The sequence below is a fragment of the Centrocercus urophasianus genome, unplaced genomic scaffold (assembly GCF_019232065.1).
Source record: "Centrocercus urophasianus isolate 14NV4802_14NV808 unplaced genomic scaffold, USGS_Curo_1.0 seq_27, whole genome shotgun sequence".
Classification (NCBI taxonomy): domain Eukaryota; kingdom Metazoa; phylum Chordata; class Aves; order Galliformes; family Phasianidae; genus Centrocercus; species Centrocercus urophasianus.
This window is the reverse complement of record NW_024884833.1, coordinates 9,515,042-9,537,733: the sequence shown is the minus strand read 5'-3', so window position 1 is coordinate 9,537,733 and position 22,692 is coordinate 9,515,042. Positions and strand designations below refer to the sequence as shown.

At 39.0% G+C, this 22,692-nt stretch overlaps 1 protein-coding gene across 4 annotated transcripts in view; it reads right to left on the bottom strand.

Moving 5' to 3' along the window:
• PCSK5 (proprotein convertase subtilisin/kexin type 5) overlaps positions 1-22,692 on the bottom strand; it is a 265,188-nt gene that overhangs the window by 45,386 nt on the left and 197,110 nt on the right. For 3 of the 4 annotated variants that reach the window (XM_042826951.1, XM_042826953.1, XM_042826952.1), the window contains exons 21-24: positions 9,260-9,362; positions 5,278-5,414; positions 3,135-3,332; positions 2,711-2,779 (exon numbers count right to left, since the gene is read on the bottom strand). In XM_042826951.1, coding sequence (XP_042682885.1) covers positions 2,711-2,779; positions 3,135-3,332; positions 5,278-5,414; positions 9,260-9,362 — 507 coding nt within the window. Of the gene's footprint in view, positions 1-2,710; positions 2,780-3,134; positions 3,333-5,277; positions 5,415-9,259; positions 9,363-20,327; positions 22,163-22,692 lie in introns of those variants that run through there. The other variant, XM_042826954.1, reaches the window with a different exon arrangement.

Here is a 22,692-nt window from a genome sequence, read left to right as displayed (position 1 = left end):
CCTTCCTTCCCCATTCCTTCCCACCTTCCTCCCTTCCTGCCTTCCCTCCTTCCTTCCCTCCTTCCCTCCTTCCCTCCTTTCTTCCCTCCTTCCCTCCTTTCCTCCTTCCCTCTTCCCTCCTTTCCTCCTTCCCTCCTTCCCTCCTTCCCTCCTTCCTTCCTTCCCCCCTTCCTTCCTCCCCTCCTTCTTTCCCCCCTTCCTTCCCCCCTTCCTTCCCACCTTCCTCCCTTCGTCCCTTCCTCCCTATCTCTTCCTTTCTCTTCCTTTCTCTTTCCTTCACTTCATTTCTTTTACTTTTTAGTATTATTTTTTTTGCAGTGGAATTTCTTTACAGTTTTCAAATTTAAACATTTTTTTTCCTAAGAGACAGGCAGCTCAGATGTTTCTTTTTACAGGTGTCTCTAAATGTATCAAGTTTCTTATGAGACATGAGAAAGCTATTACTGTCCTTATCTTATCTGTGAATTGTTACTGATATGCCAGAAATCACATTAATATTAAGAGCAGAAACACAAACAACATCTCTACCTGATTTGTTTTAAGCCTGAAGTTTATAGGTCATGCTTTATTTCAGGAACACATGGTAATTTGCAAAATCTGTTTGGCATCCTGGTTTTATATCACTGCTGTGTTTCTGTTCCAAATACAGCTAACATTAAACAAACCTATATAAACTCTCAGTAATATATACATCATAACTGCCAAGAAGTTTTCTTACTAGCATGCCCTTACCAGACTCTGGCGTTCTAACCCTTCTGACTTCACTTAGTAGTGGAAGTTAACTTACTAAGTCTTTGTTTTACTTACATCCATTCTGTTGATCTTTTAAGTTTTTGAAAAGAACTTTTTCAAATCAGAGGTTTGAATGTAAAACCTAGAGTAAATATGTAACAAATATTATGACTGGAGATGATTTGGGATAGGCATGTTCAATCTGTGGCCTGTGGGTTAAACACATCCTGGGACAGCTACTAATTAGCTCCACCCCCTGCCCTGCACCATCATGACGGCAGGTTTTCCCCACTGAGTGGCCCAGCTTGGCCCAGGCACATACCCATTACTCAGCAACTACTGTGTGAGCAACAACTGAAGCACTGGTGCAAGACAATCCTTCTCCATTTAATGTGGGCCAGGAAAGCCAAAATAGTGGATATTCTTGGTTTAGGAGATGATCTCATGAGGACAGAGATAAATTAGAACATGGAGAAGGTGAAATTACTGAATGTTTTCTTTGTTTCTGCTAAGAGTGGAAGTCAGGAATCCCAGACTCAGGTGATAAGAAAGAGAGCCTGGGAAAAAGAAGACATTCTCTTGATAAAGGAAGATCTGGTCAGATATCATCTAGGCAAACTCAATGCACACAAATCCATGGGCCACAATGGGATGCACATGTGAGTTCTGAGGGAGCTGGCAAAAGTGGCTGTCAGGTTGATCTCTATCATCTTTGAAAAGTCACGTAGAACAGGAGAGCAACAAAGAAAGTACAGGTACAGTCAGAGGAAGATGTTAGGCTGACAGAACTTTTGTAAAATGCCTGGTCACAAGGGTTGTCAAGCATTTTATCGTATGAGTTACCAGACCAGAAGTCCAGTAGAAAAAGATAAGCTGTGAACTTTAACAGCTGAACTAATACAAAGTCTTATTTATGCTGGTGATAGAATTTAGAATTGATATTAAAAAAAAATAAATATACTGGAAAAATAAACAGTTTAGTTGGTAAGAGAATGCAATGGTGCCTAGTTCTTTGTGGACTAAAGGCAACCAGGCTGGCAGCCAGTCACTATTGGGATCCATTTTGAGGCCAGTTCTCTTTAGTGCTCTTTTAAAATGACCTAGATACAGTACTTGAAGGTATTCTGGATAAGTCTGAAGAAAACATTACATTTGGAAGAGCTCCCTCAAGAGCAGAGAGGCCTTGCAGAGAGATCTTCGCAAATTAGAGGTCTGTGCAATCACCAATCAGATGAAGTTTAATAAGAGCAAGTACCATATTCTGCACCTGAAACATGTCAACTCCAGATATGTGTACAGAGTGGGAGAAAAGAGGCTGGAGAGCAGCCCTGTGGAATGGGGATCTGGGAGCTGCGGTGACAGCAAGAGGAACATGAGCCGGCAGTGTGCCCTGGCAGCCCAAAGGGCAACCGCACCTGGGGTGCAGCAGGCCCTGCACTGCCAGCGGGCGAGGGGAGGGGCTGTCTGCTCTGCTCTGTGCTGTGCAGCCTCACCTACAGCACTGGGTGCAGCACCGGGCTTCACGATGTAAGAGGAACATAAAACCATTACAGAGCATCCATAGGAAGGTTTCAAAAGAGGGCAAGGTGTACGAAGAGTAGCTGAGGTCCTTTGGTTTCTTGATCCCAGAGTAGAGGAGGTTGAGGCCTGATGGCGGCTGCAGCTCCTCACAGGGAGCGGAGGGGCAGCGCTGAGCTCTGCTCTGTGTGACAGCGGCATGGAACAGCGGAGAGTCGAGTTGAATATCAGGAAAAGTTCTTCACCAGCGAGTGGAGGACATGAAACAAGCTCGCCAGGGCAGTGGTAATGGTCCCAAGCTGCCAGAGTTCAAGAAGCATTTGGACAAATTTTGGGTTGTCCTGTGTGGAGCCAGGGGTTGGACTCAATGATCTCTGAGGGTCCTTTCGTTCTTGAGATATTCTATGATTCTATAGCTACCTTAAGAATAAGGAGAATTGTATGTAATGAGACTACATACCCAATTGACAGTTCTGACATCCTTCTGAACAAGGCACACAGTCGTCAGTATCAGGATCTTCCAATTCACCTGAATTTTGAAAGAAACAAATTTTTTGTTAATACTGGTAATGAAAGGCCACTGTGTGTAAGCACTCAGCAAGGCTCTTGGAAACAGATTTTATACAAATCCAAAAATCAGAAAGATGTGCAGGAATTTATTTTCTCACTTTTTCTTTTGTAAGAAAAAAAAAAAAAAAAGTTTTCCTACTCAATTTGAGGAAAAGATTTCAATTTTTCGTTTGCACAGATTTAGAAGAGATTCAGAACAGGAGTTAAGGAGCTCAGGATCAGATGTGATTGTGTATTTCAAAGCAGGAATAAAAAACTGTATTTCTGTAACAGTTTGAAATAAGTATTTTTCCCTTCTACTGAAGGATGCTTACCTTCTCTACAGCTATGCTTCTGACATATATTTTCGTTAAGATAGTATCCTCTGGTACATCTTTTGCAGTGTCTAGTATTCAGGCACACTTCACAGTGACTAGAGCAGGGCACACAGGTGTGCTCTGAATGGTAGTGACCTGGGGGACAACTTTCTCTGCACTCCCCATGGTACAGAAAACGCTCCATCCCTCGTCTATCTGTGCCACAAAGAAACAGAGAAGATGTCAGCAACACAGGACATTTGACAGTAGAAGCAGTATTAAGCCACCAGTGCTTTGGGTGATGGTGAATTAGTATTGAAGACTCCATATGTGTTCAATTTTACACAAGATGAACTAAAATTTACAAAACTTTCAGGATCTCAGATATTCCACACTCTTGGAGATCTGTGACATAAAAATGTTATTCTAGTGAATCATCGCTGTTTACATCCTCCAATCTAATCAAATAAGGATCAAGAGATTTCCAATACTTGGTTCCCAAATTTCCTCTGCAGCAAACATAGTAGAAGGATTTGTACTATATTGCACAAGTAGATGTAAAATCACCATTATGAAAGCAAATCTGCCCACTTCACCTTTCAAAAGGATCAGTCTGTTTCCATAGTAGATTAAAATGTAATCCTCATCCTAGTCACAGCTAAGCTCTGGAAATGTTTTGGTTTTAGTCGGAGTAGCAAGTGTGCATCTGTTTGCTATCAGAGAAACAGAAATTTCTACTGCATGGGAACTCAGTAAAGTCTGTGGAAGCACCTGTAGCTCAATGTGCCATGTACTGCAACACGCAAAGATCTACTCTAGAGTAAAAATTGCATATATAATTGTGCTAAGTATATTTTATTACTTATGTATAAAGTCGCCTAGGTATTCACTTGTCATTATTTATTTTTGAGGCTTCAGAGAAAGGAATTGCAATAGGGAATAGTTATTGTACCACACAAGAACGACACAGACTGTGTCCCTTTTACATTTCAGGTACAAATATCCACAGTGATCTTTCTAGCTTCTTCAGAGTGTGAATTTCTTTGAGATCTTCACTTCTTGACACAGAAATACAGAAATTATATTACTGTTCACCACAGGCTTAGACTTGGAGAAGAATAATAGAAATTGCCCTGTCATGTAGAAGAATTGTTTGAAAACACTGTCTATTCACTTATAGGTGCAGTTCCCAAAGCAAGAGCATCAATCTCATCAGTATGTCTAATTAGTACCAATTATGCTAGTGTTTTCTCATATCCTGGGCACTTATTACCAAACAAATCCTGGGGCATTAGACTCACAGTGTACTTCAAGAAGCAGCAAAAAAGGAAAAAAGGAGGTGAATTCCAAGTTATCCTGAAATTACAAATTTCTTTTTCCTAAATGAATTGGAGGTTAAATTCCCAATACTCATCTCCAGGAATTTCTTGCTATTTGCATATAGCCTCAAGTTCTTTACCCATCAGGCATTAGAGAGGTGACAGGGAATAATCATTTTTATACTGTAGACAATACTGGATCTTCACAAGGAGAAGAGTAGCTTTTTAGAACAACTACATAGTTAATTACATTACTTTCTGTCTCAACTTAAGCGCTGTAAAACTGTCAAAAAGACAAATTACTGTGTGCGTCAGTGGTAATCTTTTTTTTCTAGGCCCTATTTCTGTAGCTGTAGAGACACAGTAGTAGAAATCGCCATGATGGTTTCCTAGCCTTCTCCAAAGCATGTTTTGGAAAGCACCTCGTCTCTCTGTATGATTGTGCAACAGGTTTGCCCTATTTCAGTGAAGTACATGCTTTGTAGAGGCTGGGAGAGGTTTCCTCATTTTGTAGAAGCAGCTTATGTAGGGCTTCTGCCCCTTTTTTAGTTGTCAATGCTTTGACTTCTATTACCACAGATCCTATTCAAAACATACAGAGGGGAATGAGTAAGGATGTAAGTACAATGCAGAGACGTGTTTTCTTACATTCTTTAAAAAGCAAACAAAGAAACAAACAAACAAAAAAGCTTTTAAGCTCCAACACTCGTCAGTGTTAAAACATGATAATGATGCAGACCAGTAGAAAAGTGATGTTTATTTCACTGGCTCTGACAGCAGAGGGGAAAGGAAACCTGAATGCCAAGCAAAGGGAAAAAAAAAAGGCAAGATATCTTTCTCACCTGTTCCACAAGCAGTGCATTTGTTAGGTTCACTTCCACTGCAGTCCTGGCAGGTATGATGGCACAAATGACATTGCTTTTTGAATTCAAACTTTCCCCTGGGGCATTGCATAACACAACGACCATTGTCAAAGAATCTTTTGAGGAACAGAGAGGCATAATTAAAATTCGGCTGCAACTTTTTCTTTATGTTTAAAACAAACTTACAAGAAAAACAAGACATTCTTCCTTTATTCTATTACAGGTGTCTTCACTTCACTCCTTCATTTTCCCAATCGTATTCACGGTACTTGCTGAGGAAAAGGTCAATCAAGTTTGGACTTCAGGAATGAGTTGGAATATTTTCCTAGAAAAATTAGCCTTTGGTCTTAGACCTAAATGTCATTCTACCACAATCTCTGAAGTGGTCACTTATGTCTGTGGAAATTAAGACTACCTAGGTCTTTCTCTGTGAAGGAATGATCTATCATCTGTTGAAGTTTCCTATTAGTTTTGCTTTGAAGGCTTGTTGCGAACTGAACTGTGGCTTCAGTACATTGACTTTGCATATGAAATCAAGTGAGACCTAGCAGTTAGGAGATGTTGTTTTTCACTTGCATGTCTGCAGATATTTAGTGATTTTGCTACTAAATGTCCTGCTGCATAACAAAATATCTGCTGCAGTATTCTTTTTTGTGATAAAAATTTCTAGTCCATTTTTAACACTATTCAGTTTCTTCTGGTTTTGTTTCGAGCGAAAAGAAGAAAAACATCAGTGCCAACATAACTATTAAAAGACTGTAAAACAAGTAGGCTAGAATTTGAAAGTGCTTTCAGAATTGAGAAAATTAGAGAGAACTCTCCCACTCTCAACTGCTTTTGCCCTTGATTAGTTTGCTTTTGAGGGCTTGGGACTCAATTTCCAGAGAAACTGAGAATAGTTCAGGATCTCAGAACAAATACTGAATCCATCCGTCTTTCTGTACACTTCCAGGAACTCTCCATAACATGAAGATGTTACATACTTCCTAGGAGCCAGGCAGTGTCACTGAAAATGTCTGTAATACACCTTCATGGATTTGAATTGCTACGGTCAATGTAAGACTTAATCTGGAAGAAGAGGAGAAAAACATCAATACTGTGAAATCATTTTTTAAACTGTTTTGGATTTACCATGACTGGAAATGCCCAGGCTTATGAAATGTGAATTTAGAAGAATATCTCATCCTGCATAAAATGTTTCTAAAAAGCATGAGGCTTGTCAGTATCTGAGAGAACTACAGAACTGATTAAATAGACTTGTGAGGTAGAAGGCAAACTGCTGCACAGAAACAGGGAGAAGTTCTTATGGATGTACAGAATATTCTGCAAAGATATCACTCTGCTCTGGGGTCTGATGGGCAGAAAGTCTTGTGCAGAGTGTGGTACACAGAGGTCTATTGGCGCTGTTGAAGATGGGTATTCAGATCTTGAAGTGGATTGCATTCTACACTGCTTGTTTTCTGTGCAAATGGGGTGCCATGACAGAAGCACAGGAGGTAGCTGGGCTATGTCACCTTGATCATGTGTTCTAATGGTGGCACCAGGATCTTGAGTCCTGGGTGCTTGGGGGGGAGCTAAGGATTTTTGCAAACTGTATGTTGGGGCTTGTGCTGCTATATACAGGTAGGAAACCTGCTTTTTGCACAAGTGATAGGACATAGTAGGAGATGGTTTTAAATTTAAGAGGGGAGATTTAGATTAGATATCTCAGGGAAGTTTCTCACTTGAGAGAATGGTAAAGTGCTGGAACGGGTTGACTAGAGGACTTGTGTGGTGTGAGACTTGAGTTCCTTTCCAACCCAAATTATTCTATGGTTCTACAGTTTTTACCCCACACCAGGCTGCCTGTGCTCTGGTCAGGACTTTTCTGGAGGCAGCCCAGGTCACTGGTAATTCCAGCATCTGCAGGGTTCATGCTTGGAGTTAAATCCTTTAGTTTAGACATGCTTTGGACCTGTTAATTCCCTCCAAAGCCTTAGTTTGACCCCAAGTTTGGCTGTGTTCTTGAAAAGCAAATCCATGCTCCTATGGAGAAAGTGGGGCGCTGGGGTCTGTAGCAGAGGTGGCTTGTCCTTCCAGGATGGGGCTTAGAGATGTCCCAGAGATATTTGAGATCAGGCTGGACAGGGACCTGAGCACCCTGATCTAGCTGTTGATGTTCCTGTTTGCTGTAGGGAGGTTGAACCAGGTCACCTTTAAGGATCCCTTGCAACTCAGATGATTGTATGATTCAGTACTTACAATGACATGTAAGTACTACAGTGTTTTCTCACGTACTCTGGTTTTAAGGATAACATGTTCACAAAAGAAAAGAAAAGGTACATTTTTCTTGCTTTTTGCTATATTGTTTCTAGTGACAAACACCAAAAGGTGAGAGCTTGTCACTAACCTTTGTAACTGAAACAAATATGCAGGGAGAGGAGGAATTTTATGAAGATACTTTTTTGTGTGGACAAAAGATGCAATAGAACTATTGCATAATTTTTGAAAAGAGGTAATAGCATTATGAATTTTCAGACAAGAAAATGATCTAACAGTGATTTTTAATATGAAATAATATGATAACTCCAGCTGAAATTTCAGTATTTACTCCCTACCCCCCCCCTTTTTTTTTTTTTCAAAGAGGACAGGTGTTCCAGGACTGTTGGATTTTAGTCTGTATTATCTAATGGCCTCTCATTACTATTTTCAATAGGCACTATTGAAGACTGTAAAGAGCTACAAGATTTACAGTGCTGTTTCAGTTCAACTGGTCTATTTCAAGTAACTAACAAATAATGTTCATTGGAAGGATCTTTTCTTTAGCTTCTGGTTCCATCCCATAATGATTTCCCATCATTGTTCTTTCTTTTAATAGTGTATGTCCAGCACAACTTCTAACGGCTTATGGTAATGTGCAGAAGGAACGCAGGGAGCCCTTGAAAACCTTAAGTAAAAAGATTGAAATCTGCTGGAACAGCAGTATCCCTCCAAAAGGCTATAGAGACCTTATTTTCTTTGCTTCAGCATCTTTACCTAATGGCATTTTAACTAGTTTGTTCTACAGCTTCTCTGTTTTACAGATATCTCTGAGTAAAACTCACAAATGACACTGTAGGAATTGCAAGGAAACAAAGACAGTCTACTTTAATGCATTTGGAAAAATCCAATCCTGAGTCCAAAATTCTGCCCCAAATCCTATTATAATTCCATGTCTGAATTAATACAAATTAAATTCACACTGCTTCCTCAGTGACGAATTTGTTTGGACTTCACTGTTTTCTTACGGTATGGCCTTAGCATAGACAATTGCACTGCATATCGTAGCATTGTTGAGGACAATTTTCCTGTGCCTTACAGGGCCAGATTCTGATTTCCTACTAATTCAATATCAGCTGACTGTAGCGCAAGGGAGCCAGAGTCACTGATGTGAGGTCAGAGCTATTGGCAGAAAATGAGTATGAAAACAGGAGGCTCCTGTTCTTCAGGAAAAGCTTTGCTCTAGATCTACTCCCTCCTCATGAGAAGTTATAAAAGTAAGCACCAGGGACATATGTTTGAGTGCTACGAGCATCTCCTAGATTTATTGATTGATAGCTTCAATGCCCATATTTCACTCCTTGTTCCAATCCAGTAGGTATGCAAAACTGCAGATCCCCCAGACTTTTGCTGGTTAGCTTGTCATTCTTATGATTACCACAGCTACAATTTGAATGGATGGCAATTAAAAGAAGACTGTTTCATGTTAAAATAACGTTCTTTTTTTTTTTTTTTTTTTTTTTTTTTTTTTTTTTTTTTTTTTTTTTGTCAGTGGGAATAATCTGGTTCAACAAGGAACGCCTTGTGTAGCCAGCTGTCTTGTTTACATAATACTTGTCTTCTCAGCTTCTAGGTTTGGTTGTTTACCACAATCATCATGCTTTTTCTGCAGGCCAGTGCTGATGTGAGCTCTTTGTGTTGCACGCTGTTAGGTGACACATACCTTGTTCTAGGGCAGCTGATGCAGTCATCCACCTCAGGTCCGGTGCACTTCTGACAGGATGCTTCACACAACTGACATTCCTGAGAATCATCAAGATATTCGTCTGGTGGAAAAAGAGATTGTTTATTTCAAACCCATATCTTTCATTTTAAAAGAAAGCAAAATAACAAACTACCAATCCATGCTGGTAAACTTCATGACTAAAAGAAATTAGATCCCCTTCGAATTACTGAAATAAGCGAATTTCCCTTCAGTATCAGAAAAACAAATATTATTTGTTTTATTTGTTTTACCCTTATTTATTTGTTGGTTGGTTTGGTTTTTTGCTTTTTCTTTTTTTTGGTTTTTTTTTTTTTTTGGGAAGGAGGGGGGGAGTGAGGTTGGTTTTACTTTTTTTTTTTATTTTCCATATCAACCTGACAGAGAGTGATTCTTCAGGTTGACACTATTACTTTAGCACCAATAACAGTGCTACATAGGAGCATTCATTACCTAATTTTCATTTGTGTAGCTCCAATGTGCTCCTGATTGTGAGTTGAGACATAAACAGTGTATTCTCATGCATGTGAGGCATGTTATAAGTGGAGAAAGACTTGAATATACTACATTAGTCAGACATGCTGGTGCTACCCAATCTCTAGCTATAGCACCTTTGTTTCCCTCTCATACCACTGTTCCAATACTCAGCTCCGAAAGACCAAGGCTCTTCTTCAAATTGAAAATTTGGTGCCCAAGTGCACACCTGGGCTCGAGGAAAATAAACAAACAAACAAACAAATAAATACAGTATGAATGGTTGCCTAAAAACTGAGATTTAGATAAAAACCACTTCAGGAACATGAATACCATGATATTACTTAGAGAGCTGAGGTGAAAAGTGTCTTTTATTTAGTGTATATTCTTTGAAGAATTGTTACTAACTAGTAAGCTATACTTTCCATAAATCTCACAGTAGATATATTCATTTCTTTCAACCCAAGCCATTCTATGATTCTATGATTTGGTAATTGGCACGAATACTGGATCTGCATATAACATAATGTGGGGACTGAAAATGGGTTTATCAAGAAGCTTAAAAAAACCACAAGATTGGGTGTTTTATGTCAGTCTCCTGTAGGAAAATTTATTCTAATTGAGCCTGTATGTTGGGTAGAACTGGTTGTCCCTGCATTCTTAAATAATGGAAAAGGTTGTACAGAGTCCTGTATAATACATAAATCTTGCAATTTCTGTGTCTACTTTAATATTGAGAAATTCTTCACTTGCACTGCACTTGGAAACACAGATTTGCTATAAACTATGAGTTGTAGGAGTCAAAATACAAATGTGTAGTGATTTGGCTTGAGTTCTCAAGTTGCAACGAGTTCCTTGTATTGAAAAACAAGAGCACTGTCTGAGCAAATATTGCTGGATAAAACAACATAGGAAAGAAATAATTTATAACAAACTGTTGGCTATTCTCTCTGTCCCTTGTCTTTTCTACTTCATGTTAATCTGCATTAACAAAATTTATAATAGTTGATATCCCTGATACCAGATTTAAGCTGGGATAGTAATCATCATGCTTATGAAGACAAGATTGGTATAATTATGAAAGAAAATCATGCCAAAAACTGAAACAAAATGCTCCAAAGCTGACGTACCCAAACTGTAGATACAGATGTAATTTTGATTTTGTAAAGGTTTATATATCTTCCTGGAGAAATGAATAAGGCAAAAAAATGAGCCAAAAGCCAGTGATAGATAATGTACAACAAGAATATGGTGTTCCATAGAAGCTGGTCTGAGAAGTTTGGAGCTGGGAGCAAATGAACAGGCTTTTGAGATGACATAAACAAGTCTCTGTATTTTTTACATGTAAATGTGAGCATCAGACAAACATAGAACCTGTATTATTTCTGCTGCTAATAGAAGCTGCCCACACTGCAAATTTGGTTACTCCTGTCAGAAGAGTAATAATGTTAGAAAGACACTGACAGTGAGAGGTCTTGTGCTACCACAGCATGCAGGCTGCAGCCTGCTGCCTAGTAGATCTTCAGGTCTCCGACAGCTTTCCTTGGCGAAGGTCTCTTGACGCTTTGTGATTTGTATTTAGAAACCCATGATCTCAAGCATCTTTATGAGATTTTAAAATATAATACGATGCTTATTGCAACAGAATGATAATCGAATTCTTCAGATATTTTCTTACAAGCTTTTTGCTAGACAGTGCACAAACATGAAAAAATGTAGTATCTGCAAAATATTCCTCTTGCATGTCTGGTGGCTCAGTGCTTGATACTACTGACTTTATGTAGCTAGGAAATCTCTCTGTGCAACGCTTTTAAGTAATTTCTCATTCCATATTGTTTTCTGATTCATGCTAGAAAGGCATCTTGTTTCTTCAGTCTCGACTGCCTTCACTTCATTTGCCCTTGCTGCCCTTGTGTTTATCTGTGGGACCTGAGACACTAATTCACACACCTTGACTATGCCTTGTTCAGCACTGGCCATATCCCTCCCATACGGTAAAAGCACGCTGAGTTTTAAAAGGCTTCTGCTATTTATTTATTTCTTCTTTCACTGGAAGTTCTGTAATTCATTTTATCTGCCCTGGAATAGTGCCAGGAAGATAATTTCTCTGCTGAATTAATTTTTTTTGAATTGAAGCATTTCAAAGCATGTGATTATAAGAATGTGCATCACACGTTGCTTACACATTAGATACTCTGAACCGCAATTCACATCTAGAACAGCATGTCTGCCACTGAATGCTAAAACAATATTTTAATAAATGTGTTTTTATATAATGTATCTGTATAAATATATATTTTAATAAATATATTTTAAATAATATATTTTAAAAAATATATAATTATTCAAGGTGTTAAGACAGAAGGGCAACCTTGGAGAAGAATTTTAAACCACTCCTGAACTGTCTAACTGCCAGATTTCATTACAGATCTTGCTAGATAATACCACTTAATGAAGTCACTTATTTTTCTTTCTTTCTTCTGTATTATTTCTTTTTTATCCCTCCAATGTATGCATTGGAGAAATACCACTGGCAAAGCATCCCATCTGTGCCTTAATTCAAGCAATAGTATTCAGCTACTTAACATCTTCCTAGATTTAGTTTTCATTTGTTTGTCAGTTCCTTGTCACATTGTTTAAAAATATTTATCACCTTTTTTAAAAGAAGGAAACTGAAAGTATTACAGGAATAAAATTACGTTAACAGAAACAATGCCTCAAAACTGGAAGACTTCTGTGTAGAATTTCATGTATCTGTAGTTATAATTGTCAGTTTATTGGAATGATGACAGATTTTAGGCTGTGCTTTAACAGCATACTTACATGAATTCCTGTCAGGTGGTGCAGTGCATTTTAAAATGAGGTAAAAATGATTATCTCCCATTCTGGAGGCACCAACACTGAATTGCAGCAAAGCTCATCAAGTTAGGTTAAGAATGTAGTAGCAAACCAGAACCTGTCTCTCCTGAGTCCCAGATTAAAGCAAAGTCACTATTTCCAGGCTGTCGCTACTTCTTTGCTTCAGTACACAGCTCTTGTCTATTCATTATTTCCCTCTCACTTTCCAAAATCTACCATTTGTTGGCAACACATGGAGAATAATCGGGTGAGGGTGTGAATATCCTTGTTGCATGTTAATCACCGTTCTTAAATAAAAAATTGCTGTATTGTCAGTGACCTTTCTTTATGACGAACTCATAAGCAACCCTGTTTTGTCCTTTTCTTGGTTACTTATATGGAAATCTGTACAAATATTTTGTTACTGGGCTTTTGTATGCAGTCTTAAGGGTTAAAAATGTCCCACAGAGCAAATAAAGACATACTGATTTGCATTAATTTTGACAAATTGGTAGGGAGAAGCTAGAGAATTCAGTCATTAGAAAAGTTTTGCTCTTCCTGTGTTTACCTTGACACCTTTTATTTTGGCTGGCAGATACGACCAACTTCTTGAGTTTTGTTAAAGAAAAGTTTATGCATTAAACTTAATACCATGAGGGACTAAGACTAAACCGTTCGCATGAAGCCATTAAAATCCATCTGGAGGATTCCTCTTAGAGTTACCCCTCACCTTCCAACCCCTTAACACTGGATAGGTTACTGCTACCTGAAAGAAATCTGAACTTCATCTTGAAAGTGTTATACCAGAGATCCTGTGACATTTAATTTCCTCTCCAGATTTTCGTTAGTCCTACAAAGCTTGAGCCTCATTTCCAGTTCTGATACTTTGGACTTCAGCTTTCAGCCTCCTGCTACTTAGTATTCTCCAATCATTTTTCACAATGACCACATTTCCATCTTCTTGTCTGAGTGAGCAGAAGGGACAAGAGAGAGATCTTTTAGGAACAGAACTTTTGGGTGACATGATCTGAGGCACTGAGAGGGGTTTGGAAACCTTCAATAAGGATGCACGTGGAGGTGGGGATGCTGGCTGTTCAGCCATTGCTGCCCCTTGCTGCCAAGGGATGAGGCAGGATCCTGGAAAGGGTTCAGGAATCTCTTCCCTGAACAGTGTGTGGAGCTGAGTGTGATATCATGGTTTTCATATGAAAGGCCTTTTTGTTTTCTGATTAGCTGATATCACAGAGAGCCTCAGGTTAGCTTTAATCATGATAGGCAGGAGTGAAGCAATTGGCATTATCAACTATCCTATCTTGCATAGCTCTCTCTTTTTTCCAGCTGAATAAAAATATTTAAATCGGCCAAAGCTGCCTCTTTAACTGACACAAAGGGATTTATTCCTTCTTTTTGTGTGCATCAGTTTGTGCCTGTGCATGTGTGTATTTCTTACCTCATTTCTATGTATTATACAATGGTTGTTAGAAGCCCATTGAAGAGCCAAAGCTGTCAGGTATACTAAGAAGGCCTAAGTACACACCAGAAGGATATTTTCTGTATTTTAAAAACCAGCTCTAAATGCCTGTTGGTGCTAGTAATAATGTGGATGCCTGGACATGAAAGCTGACAAGGGTTTCTCCCTTGACTTGTGTAAGCATAAACATGGGAGCCTGGCACGGTTTTCTGCTACTCACCTGCAACGTGGAATTTGACAACCCCTTGAAAAAATGGGAAGGGAATGTGTTACAAAATCATAGAAGACAGACTCACAGAATAGCTTTGTTTAGAAGGGACCTTAAAGATTATCCCGTCCCAACCCCCTGCCATGTGCAGGGCTGCCACCCACCAGCTCAGGCTGCCCGTGGCCTCATCCAGCCAGGCTTTGAACGCCTCCAGGGATGGGGCAGCCATAGCTTTTCTGGCAGCCTGTGCCAGTGCCTCACTGCCCTGAGTGAAAATTTCCCTCCTAACCCCTAACTTAAATTTCCCCTCTTTTAGTTTAAAGCCATTCCTTCCTTGTCTTATCACTATCAGAATGTGTAAATAATCGGTCCTTCCCCTGCTTGTAAGCTCCCTTCAAGTACTAGAAGAGGGGAATTTTTTTACTAAGGGAGAAGTGATGTTCTGGAATAGGTTGCCCAGGAAGGCTGTGAATGCCCCATCTCTGGAGGTGTTTAAGGCCAGGTTGGATGGTGCTCTGTGCAATCTGACATAGTACTTGATCTAGCAGCTGGCAACCATACCTCTGGCAGGAGGGTTGAAATGTAATGATTCTTTTGGTCCTTTCCAGCCCAAGCCAATCTATGATTCTACAGTTCTGTGTCTGGAAGGCTGCAGTGAGGTCTCCCTGGAGCATTCTGGGAATGGAGCAATCCCAGTCTGCATTGCCAATGCTTTGCTCTGTACCTTCTCATTTCTTCAAGGAGGGGAAATGCTAGGTCTTGTTATCTAAACTACAAAATGACATTGGTAAAATCCTGTTTATCCTCTCCGTTTCTGGACATTCCTCACTGCAGATTTCTCTGCCTGGTCTTGTCAAGTTTTCTGTGTTTTTTTCTGTTTGTCTGTTTTTTTTTGTTTTTTTTGTTTTTTTTTTTTTTTTTTTTGTTTGTTTGTTTGTTTGTTTTTTTGGTGAAGCTCAGTAGCTGGGAAATTCTGGAAAGGCAGTGGAATGGTGACACTTGAATGTCACTGGAATTTATTGCATATTGCTGATTGCGCTGTGTCCAGTAAACCAGATAATGTTCCATGAAATATGCAAAAGAAAGGTAGAAGCTGATTGCCTTCCTTGAATAACAATGGTGTAAGCTTATCATGCTCCAGACGCAGCAATTGCAGCATGTCTATCTCTTATGTTAGACCGTGTGCAATATGCAATTCATATAAGCAAAGCCCTTTCTGTCCATAGGATTTCTGCAGAGATACGTAAGACTGTGGTAAGTCGAGCAGCATCTCTCAGAACAGTATTTCATTGATGGCATCTGTCTTACACTTAGTGATGCCTGCTATAATTTGTACGGAAGATCCTAAATTTAATCAGTGCAGATCTCCTAAAATAACCTGGCAGATTTTAGTAGGCAAACTGCTGCCCTAACAAGATATAACAACATAGGGTCAGATTACTGATCAAATGTAGTATGTTTGACATGTAGAGATGAATATATTATAACTTAAAAGATATCAGTCAAAAAGATAAAGTTTATTTTCTTAAAAATAAAGAGCAGATGAAATTAAGTCATTTTAATGAAAGATATAAAGGACTGAGTTTTATTCTTATCTCTAAGACTTCAACCAATTCAGTAACCTTACATCGGTGATCTCTCCCTGCTTACGGTCTCTCCAACACTTCAGGAATAGCCAAGGCAACTACTTTGGATGATTTCTCAAGCAAACATGATTCAGAACATTCCCTGAGTATGCTGAAATGGGCAAACAATGCATCCCCTCTGATTCAGGTACTGCTGGAGAAAGGCTTTGCAGCCCTATTTGGCCATAGGAGCTCTCCGAGTCCCTGGGAACTGAATGTGTTCAGAAGGCTGAGCTGGAGGCAAGCCAACAAGACTAGTACCTTTGTGCCTTTGGTATAGCCTTGCTCCTGGAGTAAGAAAAGGGCCTTTATTTTCTTAACGAATATTAACTTGTAGCAATGCACACAATTGGCACAATCATTGGTGCTGAGAGCAGTGCAATGCGCGGGTACTTGGAGACCCACAGGTTAGTGTGCACACAACCACCAGGGGAAGAGGGCATGGACAATTCTAGATGGAGGAAGTGTGAGTTACTATCTCAACTGTAACTAAGTCACACTCATCAAGCTTCAGTGAGCATTCCGTGCTTTTACAGAGTTTGCAGGATGGTGCTGTTAATTCTTCTTGGTTAAGAAAATATTCCCATCCTGTCAATGCTCAGGTTTCTCCACCCTGGGCTCATTGACAGAATGGGTACTTCATCAGCTTATTTCATAACACCACAAAGCAAAGATAATAGAATCACAGAATGGCCTGGGTTGAAAAGGAACCTTAAAGATCATCTATTTTCAACCCCCCTGCCATGGGCAGGGTTGCCAACCACTAGATCAGGCCGCCCAGAGCCACATCCAGCCTGGCCTTGAATGCCTCCAGGGACGGCATAAAGATGTCTACAGTGCTTTGTGATCAGATGGCATTTGTGCTTTGGAAAGTCATACTGTTGTCTCAGAGGACCTTCAACAAATCCATCCCTAGACACTGAGAAACAGAGATAAATAAAGCACTATATAAAGGGCATTCTTCTAAGCTGTGCCTTGCCCATCTTTGGCAACAAATACACAAGTGACTCAGAAAATAAGATGTAACAAAAAGCAGCCTTTGGTGTGGCATTGACAGGCTGCATGTGTTGCTTCCTGGAAATATCATGACTGATTGTAATGCATGATCAGATAACCAGTTTAATCAAAGCTGGAATCTCCCATAACGATTTAAGACAATAAAAAATTATGCCAAGCGAATAACTTTTTCCCTCTCTTAAACAACTTGTTCATCAAAATTCTTTCTCAACCTTCTGTTTTTAAATATTGAAACCGCAGATTCTGAAAAATTTCATGCAAGTTCTTGCTGGGGTGTTTCTTTCTGATGCAAATTTGACTAGGACATTTATTTGTATGTTGGAAAACTTTTTTAATGCTCGCTTAAAATATTTTGCACAAACATTTAATAACAGAACTTTTCTTGATTTGTTCTTTACCAATGACATGACAATGGCATATGCAATATAAATATAAGGCATGGCAATGGATCAAAGACAATTTACTGTTCTGTGAATTGCACTACAGATTGAAAACACTGAGTCACACAAGCTGTCACTTAAATGTCTTTACAGGAATCTTGAATTTATAACAGGTCTTGTTACAGTCATCCAATCCATTAAAAAGAAGTCTTTAAAAGTAGCACATAGTTACCTAAAGTGGACACTGATACAGGTAATATTCAGGTTGTTTGTGGTGTGGCTGCTAAAAGGATTAACTTGTTCATCACTGTCTGCAAGATCTATTTAGTCATTACAGCTATAGTATCTCTTCATACAGATTTACTCAAAGGATCATAGTGTAATAACTCTTAAAATGTCTCAAGGTGGAACAAACAGCAGCCTTGATATTGTACTACATATTCAATATGAGATGTTGCTCAGAATTTCTCAGGACATTGGAAACTTCCAGTCCAAATAGGAACAGTGATAATTTTTCAGGTCTCATAGGGAAGATTTTAGTACAATACTGTGTTTGCTGCATGGATGTAGCTGCAAAGCTTCCCAGAAAAGGACAGGATGTACCAGTGTGTGCAGGTAGGCAGAGAGTAAGCCAAGAGCCACAAGAGCTACTGGGCAGGAGTGTGTGGCTTCCACTGGTTTCCACTGACAGAATTTGGTGCATCTCTAGTTTGCTGAACTCAGCCATACGCCACCTAGGGATATGGTTGAGGTGGATAGCAGCAGGTAGGTAGAAAAGCAGTAAGGCCTGATTACAGAAATGCATCCTCCACTTACAAAACTGTGCATTCACACAACAGGCTTCTGCAGATGGTATCATTGTCTGGGCACACTAACCTTCTTTCTGGTTACAAATAATGTCAGTTGAAGTAGGAAATTTTCTATGGTCCGCACTGTCACATTCTGAAGACTTATAGCAGGCATGTAGTCTAGCTGGCTGTTCAGTTTGCATTTAATTCAATGACTGCGTAAAGATTCTCCTAAACAGATATGAAGATAGATAGCTTACCATGGAAGTGATATGCCTTAACTAAGAGAGTGTCTGTAAAATTTTCTTTTTTTTTTTTTTTACTTACAAGCAAGGCAGTAACAGATGAACAGATTTGGACTGACATCAACCAGAGTCCTTCCATACAGGAAGAAAAGAATCATTTTCTGCAAGTTCAGTAGCTTCTGGTCTTTCTAAAGTGCTCCGTATCTGTTTTGCATGCTGACAACAAGGTATAAAATACCGAATACTTCAAACAGCTTTGACACTTTATCAGAAAGGGAGGATCACAACCATTCTGCACTGGGAAACAAACTAGCATCCTTCAATTGCAATCCCACTGCTGATAGAAGGACTAAATACAGTGCTGTCTGCTAATTCTGCTTATATCTGGCCACCACTGTCAAGGCATCAGCAAGCAACAATCTTCAGAGAATCTGACAGCAGACAACAGGAAGTCTTGGTTTTCAATCAAAAACTCCATTGTAGGCTTGCTTCTCCATGAGACTTTACAGCCCAACATTTACAGATGCACCCTCTAGGGCAAACTAGAGCCAGAGCTGTAATGAAATTATTATCCTTCACCCAAGGAAACCATAGATGAAACCATAGAAATCAGTATAATTGACAGAATTTCTCAAGCCAGTTAAAAAATGATGGTGGGGTGGGACCTGAAAGAAGCAGTTCTTTGTAGAGTATAGGTGTAAGGACTAGGCTAACCTTTTTCCATGGTGTGGCTTAATGAAACTATTGCTGAGCATGTGCTGTCCTCTATACACTTACTTGAAGAACTGACAGAAAAACTGGGGACTGATGACCTAACTCCTCATTTTGAAACACAGTTGGTGACAATGAAACATTTGAGGCTGAAAGCCGATGACTGAAAAGCGTTTTTTTTCTTCCAGGAACTTCTTTACACAGCTTCAGTGAACAAGCTTTAAGCTTCATCTGAATATACAAGCTGTGTGAATGAGTTGCCACTTTGGCCTCCGTTCAGGCTGGGGCTAAGTGGGAAATGAATGAAAGCATCAACTAATGCCAGTGGAAGCTCTGATCCTGCAATCACCACAGCTGAGTGTATATGTGGTCTTCTCCATTTAATGGGAATGAGAAACAGCCTGCTGTTTTTAAGTGGCTGTCCAGGATTGTGACCTGAGGTGTACTGAATATGAGCACCAGCACGTGAACAGTACTGCACTGTGCAAATGTCCAGGAACGACTGAAAAACCACCAACCCCCTCTTCAACTGTCTAAGCAAAAATGTATTTATGCATGCAACTTTTTCATTAAGCTTGCAAGAGAAAAGCTCTCCTGGGTGGAAGAAAGCCAGCACCATTGCTCACCAGGGTGCAGACATAGCTGTACTGCTAATACACAAAAGGTGTCCTCCACAGAAACCATTTCTGATTACATCAATTTCATTGTCAATTCCATCACTTAAATCCACACACACATACACACACACACACAAAGTTAAACATCTCTACCCTTCCAGTTTGTTTCAATGACTTGCATATAGAATCTATATCATAAAGCTACCTGTGCCCTTCAACAGAGATATTTTACATATAGATTATCAACATGTTTTTCCAGACCAAAGGAACAAGAAGTTAGGTTAATTTAATAGAAAAAATAAAATATGGAATAACATTGATTTTGGCCAATATCAATTACAACAAAACTACCCTATTTTACAAATAACAACTGAACATTTTACACATGTACAGTATTTTTTCACTAAAAATGAATTTGGATTAACAACGTGTCAGGTTTTTTTTTTGTTTGTTTGTTTGTTTTTTTGTTTTGTTTTTTTTTTTTTTTTAAAGAAAACAAAGATATTAAGTTTTTCTCTATAATAGTGTTAGAGGCATTTGTAAGTACCCAAACAAACTCTTTACAATCTATTACATAATTAAATCTCAATTATGAATATATATTTATATAATATATATATAATATTAACTTAAACTTTGAAAGCATTATGTTCTAGTTAAAATTGTTATATTGAGAAATGAGGCAGAAACAGACTAGTAGTTAAACTAGCACAAATTAAATTCTCATAACTTTTCATGTTTAGCAAGAAATCTGTAATGGGCACCAGAGGAGCTTCACAGGCCTCGTCTACAGAACCAGACATGGGTTGTAATATCTATCTGCTCTCCAGCAAAGTGGGCATAGGTCTATATTATTAATTCATTTGCAAAATTTCAATGATAATTTTTGTATTTAAAAAGGAGGTTCTCTTTGTTTTCTAACATTTACATGCTTAAACACCTGCAATACATTTTCCACTTGTGTGTCCTAGAGCAATAATAACAGAGTGACTTTGCACATTTTAAGTATTTTTCCCACAAAACTTCTTTGTAGTTCAGTTTACTGTTTTCTGCTAAAATGAATGGTTTCCAAACAGCATGCTAGGTGAAACTGATGAATATATATCAAACAACTGTGTACCTGGGTATAGAGACAAGACAGAGACCTGCCTCTCTCACCACTCCAGGGTGGTTTTGCAGTGAGGTAACTTCATAGGCCTCAACAGCATTGTTCCTGCTGAAACTTGTATTAGGAGCAGTTAAAAGCAGATTCAGGCCCATCAAGACAAGACTGTTATATCAAGAAAACAGTTGATTTATTGCCCTATATGTTAATACTCCTGGAGATGTATTTGGCACAGTGTTACAAGCTCAATTATAAATCCAGTCCTGTAAACACATTCTGTCACATACAGTCACACTGGCATTTCTGTATGGGCACTATAAAATATCCCCACATACTTGCATGATAATATCCCCTTTTTGGTGAACGTTACAAGACAACAATAATTTATGAATACTCCTTACATGTTAGCAACTTTTCAATTTCCACGTATACATTACTCTTGCTTATGCAAACCAAGAGTAGTATCTTCTAAACTTGTTCACAACAGGAACAATGTTTTTGTGTTTTTTTTTTTTAATTTTTTTCAGTTTATTTGAAATAGCTTTTACAATTTAAAAAAATAAAATAAAAATCCTAGCGTATCTGTTAATAAGCTAGCTGTCTAAAAATGAGATCTATATGACAAAAAAAAAACACTTTGGGCAAAACATATATACACACTGCATGTGATACAAAAAAACAGCACACAGCAGAGGAAGTAGGAAAGAATTGTGTGCAGAAATGATCATTTTTCTTTTTTAAATACTGGTACAAAAAGGACAGAACTTGGTCCTGCAGATGACAATGTTTCTGATTCCCTTAGGGACTCATTTCCTGAAGTTCCCCATCAATTCACAAAAAAGACTAATGCAAACTTTTTTGTATTGTTTAGTTTTAATCCATGTAAACGTGTGTGTATTCTTGAAACACTCTTTGAATATCCTGAGGGGGAAACAAACAGGAAAAAAAGGGAAAGATAAAGACCTTCAAAAAACAGAAATAATCCTAAAGTTGACAGGAAATCAAATCATGAATTAAACGTTAATTTTGGCATCAAATGCTTTGGTCACACAATACTGACTCTGTGATTCTGGATGCTCAGCTCTAAACACCCAGTTATGAAAGGTAGGCGTGTTGTAGGTTTTCCATCTAAGTTCCAACAAACAGTTCACCATCTCCCCAGACAAACAGGGGGGAGAGAGAGAGAGGTGGCTTTTTTTTTTTTCCTTTTCAATAATACGTGTTAATCTATAAGTCTACAGGAGCAGGAGGACTCTGGGAGGTGTGAGTTCACCCCTTGTGCGTACATGTTCTGCAACACAGTTGCTGGAGCACTTTCCGCTGGCAGAGATTGTTCTTTTTCACCAGCATACAGAATCCTCCCTCGGCCCAGGACTCTTCCGTGGCTTCCGGAGGGCAGCAGCAAGAGAAGAAGGGGAAGTTGAAGGTTTGGAGAGCATGGTTTTTACCATGGAGGGAGGTTTAATTGGTCAGATAGGTAGATTTGGTTGAAGAGACCATTCAGGAGCAGGTAGCAAGTAGGAAATTTGGTCCATCAGAAGGAATTTCAGTCAACAGCATTTTATTTTTCAGGAAGAGATTTTGTGTGGTCCGACAGGGAATGATTGGTATCCATTTGTGAAAAAGAAAAAAAGATTAGAAAGAGAATAATTAGAAAACAGTGATACTTACAGCAAAGGAATTTGTTCTTGATTTTCATGAATCAAAAGAATAAAATAGACAAACCATGAAAAAGGAATAAACATTCTCAACAGATATTCAAATCCTACATAGTAACACATACCCAGTGTTTGACTGTCAGGTGGTGGAATGAGAGCCTCCACACTCGGTAACTTAACAGAGAAAAGACTTCTGTCCCTTCCTTGACTAACCTACACTGTTGAGGGAATATGCCACGCAGTAGGATCCCATTGCA